This window comes from Lytechinus pictus, chromosome 5 (assembly GCF_037042905.1).
Source record: "Lytechinus pictus isolate F3 Inbred chromosome 5, Lp3.0, whole genome shotgun sequence".
NCBI classification, from domain to species: domain Eukaryota; kingdom Metazoa; phylum Echinodermata; class Echinoidea; order Temnopleuroida; family Toxopneustidae; genus Lytechinus; species Lytechinus pictus.
Window position 1 is genome coordinate 21,720,959 of NC_087249.1, and position 24,922 is coordinate 21,745,880.

The window sequence follows — 24,922 nt, forward strand, 5'->3', positions numbered from 1 at the left end:
CTGAAAAACCAGCAACAAAAATTAACTTTAAGTGGCCGATCGGGGGAAATGTGGATTAAATGTTTCTTCCTGCCTGCCCTTCCCCTATTGGCAAAAACTACATCAGCCTATGCATAGTTTATGTTCTCTTAAAGTAATAAAAAGAATTGTCACCAGTCTCTATCTATTCAACATACCATTTCAAGGGAAATGATGCCTTATCGACAGCAATTAGCGCCAAAATTGACCAAAAAATGAGTTTTACATCTAACAGTCATAACTTTCTTATTTTACATCCGATTTTGATGAATTTTTTAGCGTTTTGCTCGTTGGATTTTTTTTCTATTTATTCAAATCATCATTTTTCTGGGGTGGACTTGACCTTTAATAGTTAGAAGCAGACGACATAATGTTATTTAAGTCAACAAAGCGGGAACTCAACATCACATCACACAGTACAGTACATGCACCTGTGACACAAACCATTCTCCACTACAACCCCCGGCGAGAACAGACGTGCGTGCAAAAGTGAAAGGAGATCTCACCTCTAGGACCCTCCACACTATAAGGCTTATAATCAAGACACATGCACCTGTGATAGGTAAGCGATCAGGTGATTTACTTCATTTAATTATTCTATTTCATATTCCAATAAAATTTTATCATCATGTTTTCATCATTGATCTCACCCATTCAATGAACAAGGTTATGATATAACCTTGTTCTCAGTTATATCTCCATGTGTGGCAAAATAAGGATGGCAATGTTTGGCTTATTTTCTCTTTTTCTTTGGGACAAATGCTTGATTTTTTTCACTGACAGTTTTCATTACAGCTATTCGTCATACAACTTGGCCCTTAAGTAAATTTGATTCTTTGAATTATTTTTTTCTTAATTAAAAATAAAGATTAAAAAATGAAAATTTTCTTGCCATATTATTTTCCACCAATAGAGGGCGTACACAAAAATATGCACAAAATTCAAATTTTTGAGCGCTCTAGTGAATACAAAAATTATTCCCAAGTTACTTATGAAAATAAATTGCAACTGTATGGAAATTAGTAATTTTGGTCACAAAAATGATATTTTAATGATTTTTTAAAGTGTGTACTCTGTACAGCATTGGCATGCCATAGTCCTACCTATAGATTCCCCACAGGCAGGGTGGTTGCAATGAACAAGTGATTGATCTGAGATACTGCAAAATTTCGAAGGGGTAAAAGAACTAGGAACTGCCTTAAAACGTTATTTTATTCATCTTTGCATGGAGTGTGTCCGCGCTTCTTGAGTTTTGCCTCGCAGAATATATTATTATACAAAGAATTGACCATATGCCATGGAGGCCAAAACAAAAAGAAGGAGTGTAATTATGTCAGCTAGGCATGCATGTGTTTCATTGGCGTTCTTGCAGATTGTAGACAATCCTACCTTACAAACTACTACAGACTTTCTGACCAGATACGACAGGAAATATGCTTTTTGTAATGATATAATGGTGTCGATCCTCAGAAAGTTCTGTTCATATGGGGGGATAATACCAATACAAAGCGCCATCCTGATGAATAGAAAGCGTGAGCGGATCGACACCCATGAATTACTTTTCGCTGCCTCTGGTCGGATATTATCAGCAGACACATTGACAACATAAATGTCGAAATTTTCATTGAACCATGGAGCTCCATAATTGACCTATGATTTGAAAGTATTCTACTTGGCGCGTGTGGGCGCCAATTCTGAGATTTTTGTCTCACCTGCATAGCAGAGTGAGACCATATAGGCGCCGCTTTTCCGACGGCGGCGGTGGCGACGGCGGCGGCGTCAACACCAAATCTTAACCGAAGGTTAAGTTTTTTGAAATGACAGCATAACTTAGAAAGTATAAGGTTAATCAAGTATTACTGAACATCCTGCCAGAGTTTCATGTCACATGACCAAGGTCAAAGGTCATTTAGGGTCAATGAACTTTGGCCAAATTGGGGGTATTTGTTGAATTACCATCATAACTTTGAAAGTATATTGGTCTAGTTCATAAAACTTGGACATTACAGTAATCAAGTATCACTGAACATCCTGTCCGCATTTCAGGTCACATGACCAAGGTCAAAGGTCAATGAACTTTGGCCATAATGGGGGCATTTGTTGAATTACCATCATTACTCTGTAAGTATATTGGTCTAGTTCATAAAACTTGGACATAAGAGTCGTCAAGTATCACTGAACATCTCATGCGAGTTTCAAGTCACATGACAAAAGTCAAAGGTCATTGAACTTTGGCCATTTTAGAGGTAATTATTAGATTGCTGTCATAACTTTCAAAGTTTATAGATATTGGCCCGAATTCTCGAAGGGTGGCTAAATTAGCCCACGGGTGATAGTTAGCCCAGTGGGCTAAGTTAGCACGGGCTAAGTTAGCCACCCTTTGAGAATTCGGGCCATTGTGTATAAAATGTGGATGTAGGGGTAATCAAGTATCACTGACAAGTTTTAGGTCACATTATCAAGGTCAAATGTCAATGAACGTAGTATTGTATCATATGAATGGTGTTTTTTGTGAATAATTATTAAAAGGTTGTTTTTCAAAGTCAGCACTGCTGCTATATTGAATCGCGTGATGCAGGTGAGACCGCCAAGGTCAAATGTCAATGAACGTAGTATTGTATCATATGAATGGTGTTTTTTGTGAATAATTATTAAAAGGTTGTTTTTCAAAGTCAGCACTGCTGCTATATTGAATCGCGTGATGCAGGTGAGACCGCCAGAGGCATTCCACTTGTTTACATTTTGAAACTGTTATCATACAATTTATTTCGCCCAATTTCAGGATATAATAAGGCTGAGAGATGGACATTTTGTGATTAAAAAAATGAAAATGTTAGCAATTATCTAATTTTAATACAGGGCAACTCATGAGTATGTGACCAAGTCTTTCTCATATCATTTTGAGTAGTTCAGAAAACATTATTATAATAATTCTTCTTACTTTGACGAACAAGATTAGTCAATAAAGATTTAAAATCAATATACCTTTTCCGATTAATCTCATTTATATTTTTGGTATATGCATAATAAAGTTTATGCTTTGTATGAATGGTTTTCAGCAGGAGTGGTGTAATTCATGGTTTCCTACATTTATTCTTGCCACTCCATTCAAATGAAGGAAAATATTCATTATACAACTTTGAAAAAACGTCACTAAAATAATTAAAAAAAAAACATATTAGCGTCAAACAAACCGTGCAAAATAGACAAATCTGTGTTAAGTAAATCTTGTCTTAAGTTATTCATTCTTACTTCAATAATATAATTACACGTCTAAACATTTTTCTATTTTCTTTACTAGAAGTAATAGCATTTTGCCTCTGTTGATGCTACAAATTGGCATGTGATCAGAGAAATCAGAACAAATATCCCAGACCAAAATTGCGGGTAATGAACACAGCTTGTACATCAATTAAGATTGCTGAAGATGATGTTATGCGAGTAGGTTTAGCGATTAGGGAAAACAAGCCGAATGAATCCATGAAATTAACAAAATCTCGACCTTCTCATCTGTATTAACATTTAACAAGTAAATGTTATAATCACCCACGATATTAATCTCTTTATTTTCTTTATTCAATATTTGCATTTATTTATCAAAGTCATCAATAAACGGTCGAATTTCATTACCAGGGGTTCTTTACACACAACCAACAATTTACTTTTTGAGTTGAAGAAATAGCCAGTTGTCTCACGATGTATCAAACGTCGCTTTCCAACTACGTTTGATACATCGTGAGACAACTGGTTATTTCTTCTACTCAATCCTTCACCACGATCTTCCACATCAATTGACTTTTGGTTTGCATTATGTCGATACAGACTCATAATAAGTATTTGGCGTTGCTAAATCATTACGTAATTTGTAATCAAGCCCCTCCCTGACCTAACATCCTACACTGTAATGTTCTGAAATGTACATGAATACAGATGACACAGAGCCTAGTATTAGTGTTGCAGTCAACCGACCAGCCAACGTGGCGTGTCGATTATATAAGATTCGTATCACATTCATGTGGTATGTGGTGTGTGTATGGTCAGAGGTGATTGATTACCCCTATATCCAAATTTTATATAGGCTATATAAAATGTGGATATAGGGGTAATCAAGTTTCACTGACAAGTTTTAGGTCACATGACCAAGGTCAAATGTCAATGAACGTAGTATTGTATCATTATATGAATGGTGTTTTTTGTGAATAATTATTTTATAGTAGTTTTCAAAGTCAGCACTGCTGCTATATTGAATCGCGTGATGCAGGTGAGACCGCCAGAGGCATTCCACTTGTTGAAAATTAATTTCGGCCTATTGCATCAAGACCATGATGGAAAATAGTTATGCTGATGATATCTTGTATAAACAATGGTAAATGAATGCTAAAAAGCGCCGTGTACTTGCGCTGCCGCTGAGAAAAAGGTGAAAAAGGCTTGGGTAGAAAAAGACGCGAAGAAGAAGGAATAAAAAAGTATGGGCTGGCAAGCCTAGTTGACACTTTCACGATTTTCGGTTCCCGCATAGTTCACGCACTGATATTGCGTCATGCGTGCCAATGCGTCGACACTTGCGGGAAGGGGCGGGACGATGAGCGGCAATGCGCAGCAATGCGTGAAGAGCGAAAAAAAAATTTCAACATGTTGAAAATTTTGCCACGCACTTCCCGCATTGCAGCAGTGCGTGAACTGTGCGCAAACTATGCGCAAACAAGTCGTGCCAGTGCGTGCCAGTGCGTAGTCTAGTTCTAGACGATTTTAAACGAATCTATTTGCACCACGATATAATACGTTCTATTCCGTGCGTACGCCCAGCCGAGTGTGCGCGCAAAACCGAGAACCTGTACTCCTTTTCCTCGGAGTACAGGTTCTCGGTTTTGCGCGCACACTCGGCTGGGCGTACGCACGGAATAGAACGTATTATATCGTGGTGCAAATAGATTCGTTTAAAATCGTCTAGAACTAGACTAGCCAGTGCGTGGCGTAAAAACAGTGGGTACCCCACCCCCGGGGTAGTGGCACGCAGTTCGCAACTAGTTCACGACAGGGTCGCGCATACTTTGCGCATAGGTCAAGCATACTTCACGCATAGTTCGCGAATGACATGCGCAAAATTGTGAGAAGAGGGTGTCAACACCAGAACGTTGAATATTTGAATTTGCGCTAGATACGTCACAGAAATAGGGTGTCGAGAATATTTGCTGAAAGCACGTCGGGACAGTGCGTGAACACTGTGTGAACTATGCGCGAACTATGCGCAAACAATGCGCAAACATGTCGTGAACGTGTCGGGACATTGCGTGAACTGATATAGCCAAGTCGTGCCATAAAGTGTCCCGCACTGGCACGCATCAATGCGGGGCAATGCGGGCACCACAATGCGTGCAAGTGTCAACCGGGCATGGTTGCACGTATTTGGGTTCCCGCATAATTTGCGCATGGGCACGCACTCATGCGGGCCAGTGCACGAACTACGCATGCCAGCTTGCAGATAGATGCGTGGCAGTGCATGAAATGCGTGCCAAAATTTTCAACATGTTTAGTTGAAACTTTTGGTTTCCCCTGAAATTCTGGTAGGTGTGGAAAATTTTTAAAATGTAATGAAAATGACGTAGCCTACGATCTGTAGTAAACCCATCTTATTTTTTGCTTTTCGAATTCATCTGGACCGAAATAACCTTCATTTTGCAGTGAAACTTCTTTTTTACATCAGCACCCCCACCCCCCGTAAAAAAAATGTTCCCAGGGCCTTACAGGATAATTGCATCACCGATTGTACGATTGAATATCAGGGGCGGCGGAACGTATTTTCATTTGGGGGGCGCGAAGCCAAAAAAAGACACTTTTATGCCGAAAATTTTGTTGCAAACGAATATTTTCACCATTTGATTATCATCTATTTGAAGAAGTTTGTAGTAATTAAGTTGAGTAAAGTTTTTTTAAAGTGATTTCTGATTGATTAGATTGATAAGATCTATATTCATTTTTTTACTTTTATGGGAAAGGAATTAGGAAAATAATCAAATCTTAGGTTGTAAAACTCGCTTTTTGGTCAATTATGGACCTACTTACTGTTAAAAGGGCATCCTTGTGAGATGTTGCGAGCGCGAATCACGAGCTCAAACTTTTGGAAATTTCATGTAATAAGACATGAAAAGTAAACATTCCGAGCAGTTTTTGTAATTACGAAAGAGGGATATGAATCTAACTAAAGAATTAAAGCGAAATATACTGACCAGAAAAGGAACCTTTTGAAGACTGCATTTAATGACTCATCATGAATAGGATACGGGCTGCATATCTCACCAATTGAATAATGCGAGCGCGAAGCCCGAGCTGAAAATTTGTGATATTCTACCTAGAAAACTGGACATTCTAGGCATTTCATTTAACCAGGAACAGAATAACTACCCCAATAAAAAAAAATTGGTGAGAGCGCAAAACACGCGCCAAAAAAAATGTGCGATATTCCAATCTGAAAACTGGACATTGTATGCATTTTTGTAACCATAAAGAGGACGAATACCTTATACTAAACAATTGATGCAAGCGCGAAGCTCGAACCCCAAAAATGTGATTTTTATAACCTAAAATGTATTGTTTTACTTCAAAAAGCGTATTTCATTTAAAAAAGGGCACATTTCATTTTTTGAAAAAAGGCATTTCCCATTTTCATAAAAGGGATTTTTTTCCCAACGGGGATTATTTTTTGCCCCCCCCCCCTCGCGATTCCGCCGCCCCTGTTGAATATAAGTACAACATCAAAAGTGTAGAACACGTTACTATACCTTTTTTTTTGTTTCCTATCCTTAAGGATCAACCATAATGAATGGGAATGGAAATGAGATGGCAACCAGCGAAGAAGGAAGTACATCATACACTTTAAAATGGGCAACTGATAAAGCAGGCGAATTACATAAAGCAGCCAATACTCTGGCACTCGAGAATATGTACGATGATATGGCCGACAAATATGATGAGGTAAGGACAACGCACGTGTATTTTCTATGAACGTGTATTGAAAATAGTCTAGGAGTTGCAAAGGCGGATCCCGGGGGGCTCGAGGAGCCCGCCCAACCCTCCCCTATCTGCCTATTGGCGGAGCCAAAACAGGGGATAATGAAGGGGAAAAAAGAGAGGAGAAAAAGAATAGGGGTGAAAGTGTAGGTAGACGAGTGAATAAAATAAGATGAGGAGAAGCCTTGGAAAATAAAAGATATGTTAATGAAATGTTCGTTCGCGCTTGCATCGCATGTTCGATGAAATATAAATCTTGCTCAATAAGCTGATATTGAGCCTAAAAAAATTGCAGTAAATATACAAACACTTAAGCTCTGAAATCGAGCTTTCATTTTTTTTTATTTACGAATTAATGTTGATAAAGTGTTTTGTAAAAGGTCCGTTTTATAGTCTGAGTATCAACAGTTTCAGCTCGCGCTGCGCGCTCGCAATGTTTGATTTGTTAGATGCATATTCTCTTCGTGTGTTCCATAAAGTTCTCAAAATATCCCTTTTCCTTTTCAGTTCTGATAGTCAAAGCCTATAAGCTAGCGCTGCACGCTCGCATTTTGAATGTTGATATATGTATACCTCTATATCAATTCTATACATCCCCTTTTCATGACAGTTTATTAAACAAATTTCACTGAGCTCGCGATTTGCCATCGCATTAATTGTTATAAATGTACTAACCCATGCATCCCATTCATAAATTACAAAAGTGCTTAAAATGGCAATTTTTAGGCCTTAATATCAACCAATTCTGCGCTCTCATTGGGCTTATTAGATTAATAAATAAGATAGAATTTTCATGAATTTCTTATACCTAAATTGTCCCCTTTTCAGAATTGAATATCGACAAGTTTCATTTTCCGCTAAGGAAGAGGAATCTTTAAAATAAAAGAAGTTCCCTGCAGCAGAGTCTCGAGAACACCTGTAATCTTACCAGATTGCGTAATCTTACAGAAAATTGGAATTTGGTGTATGGAACCTTACAAATTTCCTTTAATAAAACACCCTTTTCCAATCTTAAAACAGACCTGTTCTGTTAAATTGCCGAAAATTCCTGTTTTATGAATTTACACAATTGCTTTCTGCAAAATCTTTTTTCTGTAAAATCATGTTTTTTTTAACAGTGTACGTAAATCTATGAAAATAAAAAAATAAAATCCTTCAAACGCGCATCAGGGGCCCGTCTTACACAGAGTTACGATTGATCGGATTAACCTGAGCAGTGGATATCCATTGATGGCGTATTTTTTTTAACGAAAACTTTTGCACAATGTCCTTTGTAATCAAAGAGAAGCACTCTGAATTTTAAATAAATCAAATGTATGAATTTACACCATATCTAGAAAATATTTCGAGCATACATTGATCTTTAGGTGTTGCTGTTGCCGGCTTTCCATAGTTATGGTTGATCGGATCAATCGCAACTCTTTTTAAGACGGGGACCTGGGGAGCGTTTCATCAATATTTTCATCCGACAAGTTGTCAGATCTGACATCTTTCCATGATTTTGATTGGCTGAGAGGCACTGTTCCTATGGTAACTGTCGGGATAAAATGGGACTTGTCGGATAAAACGTCCGACAAGTCCTTTCATGAAACGCCCCCCTGATCTGCAGCAACAATGCACATTTCAGCCGGTATATACGCGTTTTTCAATTGCATTTTCTCAGCGCATGCAATTAGTATATATCTCTATGGTTGAATCATATTTTATAGTGACGTCACCTTTTCCTGACCCATGCATGCATCGGTACATTATGGAATGGTACGAATGTTTGACATTCAGCATTTCAGCCTCCCTATTTGCTCGCGTACGACAAGCTATATAGCATTAGATGTTGTACAATGATAGTGATAACAATTAAAATAATGATAAAGAAAACATTTTTGATTAATTTTTTCTTTACATATTATTGTTCCGGAATCTATACTGATGACTGACCCGTTATGAAATTTAGATGGCTAATGCTCTGGAATACAATGGAGATAGGCTGACTGCTAACGCCCTGATCGGTCTGATACCGAATCGAGATATGAGAATACTCGACGTAGGATGTGGAAGTGGCCTGCTTGGAAAAGAGGTAAGTTGTCGTTTGTTTCTTTTGTCACGTATCACGCATGGTGTCAGGCCATTCACCCGCTTCACCTTTAAAGGTTTTTTTTTTTTTTTAAACAAGTGCACACCTAGTTACCAATAATGCATATAGCATTTCCATTTATTTGAAAGCAGGATAAAAGAGCATTGTAGATTAAATGCCTTGCTCATGGGCATAGGTGCCGCGGCCGGGGATCGAACCCCGGAATTTCCATGTATAGCCAGGCGCCTTAGACCACTCGGCCACGGCACCTACAATTGTTGATTTGAATCGATAGAGAAAAATCAAACAAACATAACGCTGCAAGTTTCATCGAAGTCGGATGTAAAATAAGAAAGTCATGACATTTTTAAGTTTCGCTTATTTTTCACAAAACAGTTAAACTCAGCGATATATGCAAATGAGAGAGTCGATGATGTCCAACACTCACAATTTCTTTAGCTTTTTTTATTGTTTGAATAATACAATATTTCAATTTTTACAAATTTGACAATAAGGACCAACTTAACTTAACCATAAACTGTTAAAATAATGGTAATTCCACGTGTTCAGGGAGAAATAAAACTTTGTTTCCTTGACAAGTAGGAGAAAATTAGAATATTTCATATTTCATATGATAAAATACAAAAGATATAGTGAGTGGGTGACGTCATCAGTCTGCCAATTTGCATACCGACCAGGATGTGCTTATAACTGTTTTTTTTTTTTTTTTTTTTTTTTTTTTTTTTTTTTTTTTTTTTTTTTTTTTTTTGTGCGCCTCCATAGAGGTAGCCTCTTTCATTTAGGGCTCTGTTCATTTTGTTGATTTTTTTGCCTTATTTTGAGGTTATCTTGAATTTAGTTGTTAACACTGCATTCTGTATATGTCAAGGATCTTGCTAGACCTTTTTTATTCAATATTTTGGTGAGTAAGCTCAGTATTGAGAAGTTGTATTTTATGTACCATATCTGAACTTGCTCAACACTGCCATTTTCAGTGTCCTGTGTTACACTCATGCCTCTATTCACTGTCTATTTTACTTATTGTTCAGGCAGTTCAGTTTGTACTTCACTTCTGCCTCTTTAATCACAGACAGTAGTGACATTCCATCTACAATGGAGGGGATTAAGTTCCTTAGGTTCTTCTTTTGTGTATCATTGATTGTATTTCTTTTGAATATTAACCATGTCACTCTGCCTTCTGATGCCAGAGTTACCTATTCATGTTCTGTTATTCCTGTATACAGGCATCTGAAGTACTGTAGTAGGCCTATTGCTTACTATAGCAATACAAGTGCCTGTTTTCAGTTAGCCATTTTACTATCAGGTGATATTCATATGAATCCAGGCCCACGCTATGATGTTGATTCATTTAAATCTACTAATGAATATTGTAACAGTTCACAGTCAGATCGTATTCAATATGATGTTCTCACTCTCCATCAGTTAGATAGGAAGCCTTCTCATCATCTTCCTCTGACTGTTTGGAAAAGGATTTGTGACCTTGGTATCCGCCGACATGGTCCTACTCATCGCGGACACAGGCGTATGGTCTCAAGGCCGCATCCCCTTCCTTCGAGGCCTACTGGTACTCGTTTAGGTTTATGGAATGCACGATCCTTGACAAACAAGATTGATGTAGTGACTTCTTTGATCATAGATAATGATATTGATGTATTAGTTATCACTGAGTCTTGGTTTTCAGGTGATCACAGAGATGACCCTACTATTGCGCAGTTGAAATTGTCCCTTCCAAATTACAACATTATCAATCGTCCCAGGAAGACTAGGGGAGGAGGTATATGTGTCCTCTACAGGTCCACAGCACGCTGTGTTGTAAATGAAACCTTCAATTGTTCCTCATTTGAATTTTTGGATCTAACCGTCCATCTTACCCCATCATCTCCTGTTAAACTGTATTGCATTTACCGCCCACCCCAATCCTCCCGGCACACTTTTTCAAGTGGTGATTTTCTTGAAGAGTTTCTCACTCTTCTGGAAAGTGCTGCTGTGGATGTTCATCCTCCTATTCTTCTTGGTGACTTTAATATTCACGTGGATGATTCTTCAGACAATTTTGCTAGATCTTTTCTTAATGGAGTGGAAGCCCTTGGATTCAAACAACACATCAACGGGCCTACACACAAGGCTGGTCATACACTCGACCTTATCCTTAGTTGAAATTCGGAAGATATTATCTCCCAGCATAGCATTTTACCATCTCTGCCATCTGATCACTCTGCTATTATATGTACTATTAATCTCAAAGGGCCCCAAAACCCCAAGAAGAAAGTGACTTTCAGGAAACTTTCTAACATTGACCCTAAATCTTTTAGTCTGGATGTTAAAGATGTCTTAGATTCCATTCAATTTCCCTCTTGCCCATCTGAGGCTGCTTATCTGTATAACGACTGTCTTGGTAAACTGATGGACAAGCACGCCCCTCTGCAGACTGTGACTGTTACAGTTAGACCAAAAGCTCCCTGGTTCTCTGCTGAAATTAGGGAGGCACGGCGACTGAGGCGACGCGCAGAACGTCGAATGATGAAGTCTGGCCTGCAGGTTGATAAGACATTATATCGTCAAGAATGCGAAACTTACTACAATCTCCTCACTGATGCCAAATCAAAATACTTTAGATCTGAAATCGCTAACGCCGACTCCAAACAGCTATTTAGTATTGTACAGAAACTCACCACCCCCTCTCAGTCCTCCATTTATCCTGAACACTCATCTGCTTCTGATCTCGCCAACAAATTCAGTGAATTCTTTAGCAAGAGGATCAGTGATATTGTGTCCTCTTTTGCACCTGACGTTCCTAGTGATCAACAACATCCTGTGGGCTCTTTGAATTGCAAACTGAGTGAGTTTACTCCAGTGACTGAAGTTCAACTTCGCCATCTCATCAAGTCATTACCACCGAAGTTCTGCAGTCTTGATCCTCTTCCAACTTGGTTGCTCAAAGACTGTATTGATGAACTTCTACCGCTTCTCATAAACATTATCCATTCATCACTCACAACAGGTGTTGTCCCTGAATCATTCAAATCATCACTAGTTCTTCCTCTGTTGAAAAAGCCCAATCTTGATCCGAATGACTTTGGCAATTATCGCCCTATCGCCAACCTGCCATTTGTTAGCAAGGTTTTGGAGAGAATCGTCGCATCCCAGCTCATGTGCTATGTGGACAGTCATCATTTACTTCCTGAGAAGCAGTCAGCATATCGCAACTTTCATTCAACAGAAACGGCTCTCTTGAAAGTACTCAACGATCTACTGCTTACCGTCGACAGGGGTAACGAAGCTGCACTCCTTCTACTGGACTATTCTGCGGCGTTTGACACTTTAGACCACTCAGTGTTGCTCCAGCGTCTTGCACATGACTACTCCATTACCGGAACGGCTCAAAATTGGATTGAGTCATACCTGCAAGATCGTACTCAGCGGGTGATTATCAATGGAACTTTCTCAGCACCTTTCGCTTTGAGCTGCGGAGTCCCCCAAGGTTCTGTTGTGGGCCCTCTCCTATTTCTTCTGTACACTGGTCCTCTTGCAAAAATTATCACTAGCCATCGGGGTGTGAGTTATGCCATGTATGCAGATGACACGCAAATCTACGTATCCATGGCATCCGACCAGAAGACATATGCTGTTAATCTACTGAGTGACTGCCTCAAGGACATCAAGGTCTGGTCAGCGAAGAACAGACTCCGTCTCAACGAAGCCAAATCAGAACTGGTACATCTTTCTTCGCAATTTAGAGCTACGGAGCCTCTGCCAGACTTCAATATGGGAGAGGGCATACTTAAGATGTCTGACTCTGTCAAAGACCTTGGTGTCACTTTAGACAAGCACCTTACCCTCCAGCCACATATCAGGAACATCTGCAAATCAGCATCATGGGGTTTATTTAGGATTGGTAAGGTCAGGCGACTACTCGACCAAGCCTCTACTGAAAAACTCATTCATGCCTTCGTCTCATCCCATCTAGACTATTGCAACTCCCTCTTTGCCGGCCTCCCAATTTCTTCCATCTCTCCCCTCCAGCGAATCCTCAACACTGCAGCGAGAATGGTAACCTTGAGCAAGAAACACGAACACATCACCCCTATTCTCCGATCACTTCATTGGCTTCCGGTTCACTCTCGCATAACGTTCAAAATTCTACTCATTGTATACAAAATTACCCATAATATGTCACCCAAATATCTCCAAGACCTTATTTCCCTTCGTTCTTCCTCTTCTGTCAGATCCTTACGTTCATCATATTCCAATAATTTAATTCATGGCCCTCGCACTAAGACCCGATATGGTGATCGTGCATTTTCTGTAATTGCTCCCACCCTCTGGAATAAACTCCCAATTCATATCCAAAATGCTCCCTCCGTAGAAATTTTCAAATCGTCACTTAAAGCTCACCTTTTCTCATAACTTAACTTTTTTTTTTTTTTTTTTTTTTTTTTTTTTGACCGATTGACTGTATACTATTATAATCTGCCAACCTGTGCGCTTTGAAACACCAGTATAAAGCGCCCTACAAATGTTATTATTATTATTATTATTATTATTATGAAATTAAGCGAAACTTTAAAATGTCATAACTTTCTTATTTTACATCCAATTTTTATGAAGTTTTCAGTGTTTTGCTTGTTGGATTTTTCTCCTTTTTTTCAAATCAACATTTTGTTGGGGTGGACTTGTCCTTTAATGGTCTTCATGATATTAGACAAAATAGCGTCGGTTAATGCAAATAACGCGAGAGAATGAGGCTAAAATCACATGTATCATGATGCCAGCGGGGAATTCTTGCATTTGCACATTTGGGACGTGGTCAGTGGCGTACACTTTTCCACGACCATGCAAGAAACAAAAAGAGAAAATGAACGAAAAGGAAAGGGAAAATGGTGTATTATATCTTTTAAAAAATATATCAAAATCTATCACAAAATTTGATTTTGGTAATAATTATGTCGATATTTTTGCTCGCTTGTTTCTATTTATGAATATGAAATACGCCATATCTAGCACCCTCAGAACATCGGGCTCTTTTCGCCACTGGGCATGGTGCTAGAATTTTTCTATTTTGATATAAGGTTCCTATCATGTTTCGTTCGTGATTTTTCGTTCATTGACGTACCGAGGATTTAAGAACAGAACATGTATTGAAAATGTCAGTCAAACGACCAAAAAAAAACCAACTGGAAAGTCTTTTTGTTTTATTGTAACCTAGAACACCAATTTCGTCCTGGTTTCAGAGTAAATTAAAAATACTAAATGTATCGAATGTAACGAAGGACTAAACTGCTGTTTCCATTTACCACAAGAAAGGATCAGCAATCGTTCTTAAAGTCGCTCTTAATTTACGAACAGCTTTATGAAACACCCACCAGGGATGATATCAGCAGTGTTATCAAAAGTTTCGTCATCTAAAGATGTCTTGATACTATCATGAAGTTTCACTATCTTATAATTTGGATTAAGCTCAGACATATTCAACAAAGACTTGGTGACATTGAAAAGATTTCTTTGATCTGAACTGTTTTCTTCTATCTTTAGAATAATATTTGGTACGTTGTGCTCTATTCATGACAAACAATGTCGTGTTACGAGCAGCTTTGAACAGTTCATGAAAAGCCAAAATTAAGGGTTTTCACAAGATTTAAAAAATTGTAGGTCAATTTGGTCCCCATAATTTTTTAAAGCAAAAAAAAAAGAGTTTCACTTCAAAATGAAGGTCATTTTGTTTACATTTCTCTGTTTTTGTACACCTTCCAGAATTCCAGGGGTCCCGTTTCCCAGGGTCATAATACACGCAGCACCCCCGGGAAAATCTTGGTACCCCCGTTTCCCAGGGTCATAATACATTTGTCCTGTATTATGTATAATAAACTACAGTATAAATTTTAGTATTTAGCGTTCCCTGGAACGTCCCTGTTGTGAATCGTTCTCTGTAAAAAGTCAATTATAAGTTTTAAGTGTTCTTATAGCTTTTCCATGGTACATAATAACGGAAATTTGTTAAGCCATAGCTAATTTCACAGAATTTATCTCCCCCATCCCGCATCCTCCCTCCCTCTCTCTCTTTCTATCGTCTTCTCCCTACAAACGTTGTAGCTTTTTGATAAAGGATACCGCGATATACACGGTGTAGACATGTCAGCTGGATTACTCAAGGTTCTTGAAAAGAAACAGATATACACCAAGCTTGTGAAAGCGAGATTTGATCCAACCACACCTCTTGAATATGCAGATGGTAAGTGTTGATGGTTTTAGCGAACGATACAGAGCCTTAGAAGTGTAGAACTAAAAAGAAAGTGATTGTCCTGAATCCGAAGTAGCCAAACCAAGACAGTCAAACTATTTCAGGCCTAAAGAATGTACACCTGTCATTAAATGTTTTGAAAAAGGTTGTTAGAGATACATTTAAGAAAAAACAAACATGTGTATTTTCTCTAATCTATCGGCGTATCAACATAACAGGCCAGGGGTGTTGAGGATGCATGTGCTTTTCTGACTTACACTAGATTGAAGCATCTTGAAAACCATTCACGTACGTTGGAATATTGTTTGCAGATTTTACGTCGGCTTTCGACACTATTGTACCCCCAAATGCTGATTAGAAAGTTGTACGACATGAATGTCAACCCCAACCTTATTCTATGGATAGGGTATTTTATGATAAGCAGGCCCCAAAGGGTAAGAATGGGGATGTGCCCTCTGTAATTCTCAATACGCTTACCCCACAAGGCTGTGTATTGTCGCCAATGCTATTTATTCTTTTCACAAATGATACAGATAACCAGGGTAACACTGGAAAATGGCTGAATATCCAGATAACACGTGCTTTATTGAACTAGTTACGAACAACAATGAAGTTGTGTACAGGAATAAGGTAGCCGATTTTATTGCAAGTTGCAAACAGATGTCACTGTAAAACACCAATAAACAAAATAAATGATAGTGGATTGCGGAAATAATAATGGTACACCCCCACCTGTCATTGATTAAAATGCAATTGAGATGGTTTCAGAGTACAGATATCTTGGTACTTACGCTTACAGCGCTCACAGTAAGGATCTTTAATGCAATACTCTTGTTATTTTCAGGTTATTTCGATGTGATAGTTAGTTGTGGTGTTTTTATACCAGCCCATCTCACTCACACCTGTCTACCAGAGATTTTCCGTCTTCTTAAACCTGGTAATTTCAATTTACTTTATCCTCAAGTCATTTATCAAAATAAAATCTTGCATTCAACTACTATGGCGTCAGTTTGATTGATTTTATCTCGATGTATTATGTCTTGTACATTTTTAGAGTTGTGAAATAACTAAATTTGAATTTGAATTTTTTTTTAAAGAAATAATGAATTGCACTATAAAGATTGAATTTTCGAGAAAACTCAATCATCTAAAATGGGGAAAAGAACTTTCTAGTTTAACATTGAGAAATTGCATGTTTCTTCTAGAACTTTCTAGTTCAACATTGAGAGATTGCATGTTCTATTTTTAATGTATTCATCTTTGTATTCCATCTGGCATAGCTAAGATGATACCCCATTCACGCATGATCGAGTAAAAGCAATCCGACAAAATATACCCAAAAAATCACTTGTCGGGTGGTATTTGAATTTCAAATAGAAAATCACATGTATAATACAGTGCGTATCAATAAAAACGGGACAGTTTTTAAAAGTCTATACAAATTTTGTTTGATATTATGATGTCTTTTTTTTAAATGCCATTATAAAAACAAGTTTCGTTCATGCTTGAGCGAACACAAAACGTTTTTGTCAGGGGATCAAAAAAAGGCTTGCGCCAAATGGCAAAATATCATCACACTTTTAGCTAATCAACAGCCTCGTCTTAACACTTTCATTTTCTTTGCCGTGATTTTTTAATTATGCTGTCAAAATTTATTTACAAATCTACATGTATTGATTTATTAAGCCAGGGAAGGAATAATGTTTTATTCTTAGGGGCTATTTCTGCCATATTGGAGCGATGGCTAAATTTTGGGGGTATTTGTTTAATTTCAAGGGGTACTTTTTTCCCGATGAGTAATTATGCTCTGAAAGCATATCTCATTACTCGGATGTATGTAGAATATTGATTATCTTAATTTTCTTGAATATTGATGGGGCAGATATTGCGGCAACTTTAGAAAAGGCGGTCGCCCCAACGCCTTCCATTTTGCACATTTTAGGGCGATTTCGGCTGTCATGAGGGCGAAATCGCCCGTCGCCCTCATGTTTTACCTAAACTGACCAGAATTGTTTTGCGTTTTCATGTACATAGGTTTATCTTTTAGCATTGAATATTCCTTCATAAGTAAGAAAAAAAGTTTTCGTCATCCCAAGCTAGGAGATTTGAATTGTCAACGGGGAGAGCTTGTACATAATAAAAAAATCATTTCATTATGTGCAACAAAGAGTATGATACCTTTGAAAGACATGAATCCTGTTGTCAAGGGGACATTGATTCCTTGAACAAGTTTAATTGTGTGCTTGACAGGACAATATTAATTAACAGGAAAGGATTAATGTTTTTCAAAGGCACCATAACCTCTGTAGCACAAAATGAAATGATTTTGATAAATTGCAAGCCATTCCAATAACAAAGCAAATCCCCTTACCTAGGTTAACAATTTTATGAAGGAATGTTCAGTATTAAAATATATCATATTTAAAAAATAATGATAATTCAAGTAAATCAATAGTTTTGTGAATGAATTTTGACAGAATAATTAAAAAATGATGACAAAGATAATGAAAAGGTTAAGAGAAGTCTGCTGAATAGCAAGAAGTCTGATGATCGATATTTTCTCATATTCTGACATTTTGGCGCAAGCCTTTTTTGAACCCCTTGACAAAATCGATCCGTGTTCGCTCAAGCATGAACGAAACTTATTTTTCTCATGGCATTTGGAAGATAAGACTAAAGAGTATCTGTTTACAACAAAATAGAGACATTATGATTTCAAACAAAATTTTGATACTCTTCAAAACTGTCCCGTTTTTATTGATACATACTGTATAGATTAATATCATCTGTCCTTTAATAAAACCTAAATCACAGAAAATGGTCTGTCTCTTTGAAATAATGATTGTATTTCCATAATTCCAATAAACGTGTTTTCACAGATTCCCTGCCGTAACTATCGCATGGTTTACATTAGCATGATAATGATTAGACTTTGTTTTGCGTGGCTGGTCGTCAACATATAAATGAGTGTTGAGTAAGCCCGAAAGCTAGCCTGTAAAAACGTCAGATTCATTTTGCTAAATAATTGAATTTCAATCATTATTTTAAAGAAACTAAACTAGTTATTTCTTTTCCATTTTCTTTGATTCAGTTATCGAATGAAATCTGAGCAAGTAATAGGGATTTTCGTTTTTGTCTCACCTGCATAGCAGAGTGAGACTATAGGCGGCGCTTTTCCGACGGCGACTGCGGCGGCGGCGTCAACACCAAAACTTAACCGAAGGTTAAAGACCCTGACCGGTGTAAAAACAATCATATATCAAAATAAAGGTAATGATTCATACAATACGAATATACCAAAAATATTACATATATCTCCTTCCAATAGTTAAAAATATATAATAAAAATCAAAGAAACTGCTCCTCCAAAGTACGCTTCGATTGAGCACCCCCACGTCGCCTGGAAATGATGACGTCACGTTGTGTCAGGAATGTTGTGATTCCATAGGTTTGTGTACAAAAGCATTGGGTATTTTCTTCCATTTCCATGTTATGAATCCATTTTTTTTTTCGTTTTCAGATGAAAATGGCACTCAAAATTATTCACTGTTCAAATTGTTGTAAACCTACAACTATTCACTACCTTTTTTGTGATTTCTTTGTTTGGCTCTTATTGGGCCTAAATTGCTATGTCAGGAAAAGTTGTTATACATAATCTAAATGCAGATAGAATTGAAATCTGCGCCAAATAAGCAGGAAATAAAATATGGCAAAAACTAGTTCAAAACTGCAGATTTCATAAATTCAAGCTTGTGGGTAAAAATATATGTGATATCCCTCTGTGATAGAAGTGAAGAGAATGAAATGCGTTATCTGGAAAGCAAAAAAATCACCCAGTTTTTCTGTGTACAAACCTATGGAATCACGACGCTTCTTACACAACGTGACGTCACGGTCTCGAGGCAGGTGAAAAGCACAATAAAGCCTATTTTCTAAGCGGGGTTCGAAACCCGATAATTGGAATATTCTTAAGCAAAATACTCAGCTGGGAAGCGGTGAAAATGCATAAAGCATACCTTGGTGTATTTAGTAGCTTGTTGACATGCTTGAACTACCTTCCATTTCTAATGTTAATTAATGCACATGCCTTAGCTAGACAAATGTCACTCAAGCTCTTTATACATGTACCAATGTTACGTAATTGCGACCAGTTTACTCTATTATTCAAATGAACTTATCTTCTAATGCCTACATTTCTTCTCCATCTGTGTTTCCTTTTCTACTCTTAACTTTCTTATTTATATGCAATTACATATGATGTCATTACAGTACGTAACTTGTTATTTATTTGTATCTGGCGACCCCAACTCAAGCTCTGCTTTCCGGGTTTTCGCCTCCTTCAAAATTGTGTCGAAATATATACTGTATTCGTTACTATGTCAAATATTATTTTGTATCTGTTTGAAGGAAATAAATGTGATTTTCAATCAATCAATCAATCAATAAGCTTTCGATTGGTATATAATTTATCAATTTCATTTTCGGGTCCGGTCTGGATCTTTAAGTTTTTGAAATGACAGCATAACTTAGAAAGTATATGGACCTAGTTCATAAAACTTGGCCATAAGGTTAATTTAGTAATACTGAACATCCTGCCTGAGTTTCAGGTCACATGACCAAGGTCAAAGGTCATTTAGGGTCAATGAACTTTGGCCAAAATGGGGGTACAGGTAATTGTTGAATTACCATCATAACTTTGAAACTTTATTGGTCTAGTTCATAAAACTTGGACATGAGAGTATAATCAAATATCACTGAACATCCTTTGCGAATTTCAGGTCACATGACCAACGTCAAAGGTCAATGAATTTTGGCAATATGGGGGGGGGGTATCTGTTGAATTACCATAATAACTTTGAAAAATTATGGATCTGATTCATGAAACTTGGACATAAGAGTAATCAAGATCCCGTAAAAGTTTCAGGTCACATGACCAATGTCAAAGGTCATTTAAGTTCATTGAACTTTGGCCATTTTAGAGGTAATCATTAGATTGCTGTCATAACTTTCAAAGTTTATAGATATAGTGTATAAAATGTGGATATAGGGGTAATCAAGAATCACTGACAAGTTTTAGTTCACATGATCAAGGTCAAATGTCAATGTACATAGTATTGTATCATTATGTGAATGGTGTTTTTTTTTAATAATTATTTCATAGTAGTTTTCAAAGTCAGCACTGCTACTATATTGAATCGCGTGATGCAGTTGAGACCGCCAGAGGCATTCCACTTGTTATTCATGTACCCCCCCCCCCCCCGCCCAAGTGACTTTTTGGTTTCCTTTCTTCAATCGTTTTGCTCACTCATGCGTGAATGAGAAATCTTTTAAGTCATACAAATAAAGAGATTCGAAGCTTTACAGTGTTAGGTCATTTGTCGAATGGATTCATGATTTAGTTAAATCATCAATAATTCCCGGTTTCGTTTTTTTTTCAGGGACGCATTGTAAATGAAATCATATGACATCGTTTTACATCTTCAGATTCGCGCATATATATATTTTTTTTCAGGTGGAGTTTTTATCACCACCACCAGGAAGAATGTTTTTGATGAAGAGCTTGGGGGCATCAAACTGAAGTCTACCTTTGCTGATCTGATAGAAAAGGGTAAACTCCAGAAGATATCTCATGAGGAGATAGAGTATCTCACTGATAGTGAAAAAGAAGTTCCGGGCTTGATATTAACCTACAAAATGTTGTGAAAAAGGTTCTTTTATAGGAGCGTTTGTCGATTAGATTGAAGTACAATCCACAAATGAGTCATGTACGTTAATTATAATAGTGGTATTATAGATGCACTTATAAACCTCAGCTGCCATTGCATTATATTAATACACCAGTTCTAACTAACCATGTTGAAACGCCATATTGGCGCTAAAGCAGTCAACGAATAAATCGATATGCATGTGTATATGTAATAGCTATAACGGTTAAAAACTTGGAAATTATGATAAAATGCTTTGTTATTTTTGCAATTTGAGATACAACTCATTAAAATAGAATTAAGATTACCTTGATTACCTGATATTCAGCTAAGACAATCTTTGTGTTTAGGATAGTATTTTAGGGATTTGTGAGAAATCGTGATAAATCAGCGTCGTTAAAACGCCGGATTTTCGAGGATTATTTATACACAGGATGAATTTTAGCATAAGTGTCGTTAAATTGTCTTAAGTAGTAGGGATATTCTTAATGGGTGAAGTGCTCGCAGACGTGCAATTATGTACTCCATACTTAACACGAATTTCAGAAGTTTATTTTGAAGATATTAAATGAAATGAATTTTCTCAGGACTTCAGTGTCATCCTTGGGTGTCGATATATATCCACCCAATGGCTTTACACTTTGAGCTTTAAAGAATGAAATACAGTAATTATGATGAAATGTCCACGTTTTTTTTGTGTAAATGACAATAATCGTTTTAGAATTTTCCCCTCCCTATAACTAAGCGCTTTGTGTGTGCAATGTCTATTTTACCACCCTTTTGAATATAATTTTTTAGTAATCTTTATTCAGCTATATGATTAAAAAAAATATCTAACAGTCTTAAGAAGGTACTGAACATTTTCCACTTTAAGGTGAGTATATTAAAATGAAATTGCTGCATTTTTTCTATTTATCTAATTTTCAACGAATATGAATAAATAAAAGTTCGGGGTTCGAATCCCAGCACTTGCACCTACGTCCAAGAGTAATGCATTTTTTAAATCTGCGTAACTGTTTTATCTAAAATCCTAAAAGCCTAAAATCAAATAAAAGTGCAGGATTTGATAACATTGATAACAACCTTTTACAGAAAACTATGAATTATATAATTGACCCTCTTATTTATATATTCAATTTGTCATTATCATCGGGAAATATTCCAAAATCAATGAAAATTTCTAAGATAATACCAATCTTCAAAAAAGGTGATAGTTCTTTAGCAAGTAACTACAGACCGATTTCATTGCTTACAAACTTATCTAAAATTCTTGAAAAATTGGTTCACATACGAACCATATATATGGTTTTTTTTAAAGCACAACATCCTATCCGATACTCAATTTGGTTTCCGGGAAAAGAGTAGCACTTCCCATGCAATACTTTCTTTAGTTCAAACAGTTGCCAAAGCTTATGACAAGTCTTCGAATACGATTGGTTTGTTTATAAAAATTTTCAAAAGCATTCGATACAGTTGATCATAACATTCTCCTTTATAAACTTTCTCATTATGGAATAAGAGGGGAACCACTTCAAGAATTATCTAACCGGGCGTTCACAGTTCGTTTCACTTGATTGTAATATTTCTGAACGTAAACCTGTCCTTTGTGGAGTTCCACATTATTGGCCCACTTTTGTTCATTACTTATATAAATGATATTGATATGTCATCTAGATTGCTTCAATTTATACTTTTCGCTGATGACTCTAATATATTTCTGTCGCACCCCGACCCAGAGCAATTGACGCAAATATTCAATGCCGAACTAAAAAATGTTTCTAATCAGTCAGACTGCAGGTCCCAAGAAAGTGGCTTCTTTCATCCAAGTGATATTCATGACTTGAGATGTTTTGCATATTTAATGAGCTTGATGCGGACCAAAACACCTCTTTTCATTCGGTCATTGCTGCTCTAATTGTGCATCGAATTTCATGAATTTGGTACCATTGTAAAGAAGAAGAATCATTCTTCCAGGTCATGTGTTTGGATTTATTCAAAGATTTTGTAATATAGGTTAAAATTTTAATCTAAAATATGCTACAAAATAAATATTTTCACCTGACAAAAGCTGCTATTTTCACATTTTATTTTTGTTTGAGCCCAAATGATTTTTTATCATGATAAAGCTGAATATGTATGCTTTAAAATGATATAGGTTTCAAAATAAGAATTGGTTTAATCGGGTCAAGATCACACTTTTCATTTGCCAGGTACATAAAGCAGCTTGAAAACAAGAATACTGCTCTCTGATTGGTCAAAGAGACCACACAATGGCAAATTCCAACGGTTCCATGCAGTGCCTGGGTTCGTGGGAAGGTCACACTTCCCATGTGATAATCTCCTCAAATACCCCGCGCCTGTTGTTCTGTAGTCTAGTTCTAGACGATTTTAAACGAATCTATTTGCACCACGATATAATACGTTCTATTCCGTGCGTACGCCCAGCCGAGTGTGCGCGCAAAACCGAGAACCTGTACTCCAAGGAAAAATCGTCTAGACCAGTTGCTCTGCGGTGACGTCAGAGGTCAAAGGACGAGTGCTTCATAAATATGCATGAGTTACTTGTCAATCTCGCCGCGCCGAACAACAGTGCAACGTTGTTTACGTTTTGCACGTGTTATCAGCTGTGTGCATGCATTGTACACATGGGATTGATGTAATACTCAGTAGATCTATGTGATATGAATACATGAACACGTATCATACGAAAGTTTGAGATAGTTCATTATTTTTAAGGCTACAAATAGACATTTCATTGTTGGGAAATTACTGTAACATGCATAGGCCTATAGTTATTTCACTCAATGTGCATATCTTGGTTAAATCTGTGGGTATGATGTTACCATCATGATATATGAAAGAAGGTGCTAATGTACCAAATTTCAAACTTCAAAACAATACAGACTAGTTTTTCCACTTTATTCAGATGGAATAATTGGATGGAATAATTAATAAAGTTTGAATGATATATTTTATATTCTTCTTCATCTACACATGTAATTACATAGAGGTAATTTGTCTTAGTATGGGTATTGAAAATTAAGACTCATAAATGTAAACTCTCATTCTTGTGAATGGATCACATCACGGTACATTTTACTGTGGGCACTTGTAAATATATCATTTTCAATGTCTTCTTCACATATTTCACTGTCAGAGAGTATGACAAAAAGGGTTGAGAAGTACATGTACTTTGTACAGATTAGTACAGAGCTGTGAAAGGGATAAGGAAAACAGAATAAAAATCATTAATGATTTTTAAAAGTAGATTAATCTCAGGCTCACAAAAATTTTGTATGCGGATTTTGATGCGTGCAGTGCATCAGATTTTGGAAGAAAATCTTTGCAGTTGTCCTTGGAACTTTTAGTTTATTTATTTACTTTACATGGACATCTAGATAATGCGTACAATTATTGTTGTTGTTCAGCTACATTATAATCTAGCTACATGTAGCCAGGAAATGATATTGCCAATGATGTACATGAAGCCTCTTCGATAAATAAAGGCACCTTTTCTCATTACATTTGAAGTACAGTATTTATGAAATATAGTGCAGCCATTATGAAAGAACATTGTGTTCAGATCTACATGTAACTTGCCAGTTAATTAAATTGCTAGTAACTATTCCATTGCAGTGTAAGTTTTACATGTAGTTTGCATAGCGCGGATCCAGCTTTTGGCGAAAGGGGGGGGCACACTGCCGAGCGGCGCACATAATTATTTTTGCACTTCACCGGCGCCATAAAAGAAAATGTTGAAAAAGGGGTAAAGTCTGACCCTGTCAAATGCTCTTTTCAAAATGTAGGATTTTCAGTCATGCCATTTTGCATGACCACACGCAGATAATATTTCCGGGGGGG

General features: G+C 37.0%; 1 protein-coding gene across 1 annotated transcript; it reads left to right on the forward strand.

Annotated features, from left to right (window-relative positions):
• The first annotated feature begins 422 nt into the window (after positions 1-422).
• LOC129260397 (methyltransferase-like protein 27) lies at positions 423-22,221 on the forward strand. Its single transcript, XM_054898381.2, has 6 exons — positions 423-580; positions 6,824-6,990; positions 8,978-9,100; positions 15,209-15,347; positions 16,201-16,293; positions 20,869-22,221. The coding sequence occupies exons 2-6, from the start codon at positions 6,835-6,837 to the stop codon at positions 21,057-21,059; spliced, it is 702 nt and encodes a 233-aa protein (XP_054754356.2). The 5' UTR covers positions 423-580; positions 6,824-6,834; the 3' UTR covers positions 21,060-22,221.
• Positions 22,222-24,922: the final 2,701 nt, after the last annotated feature.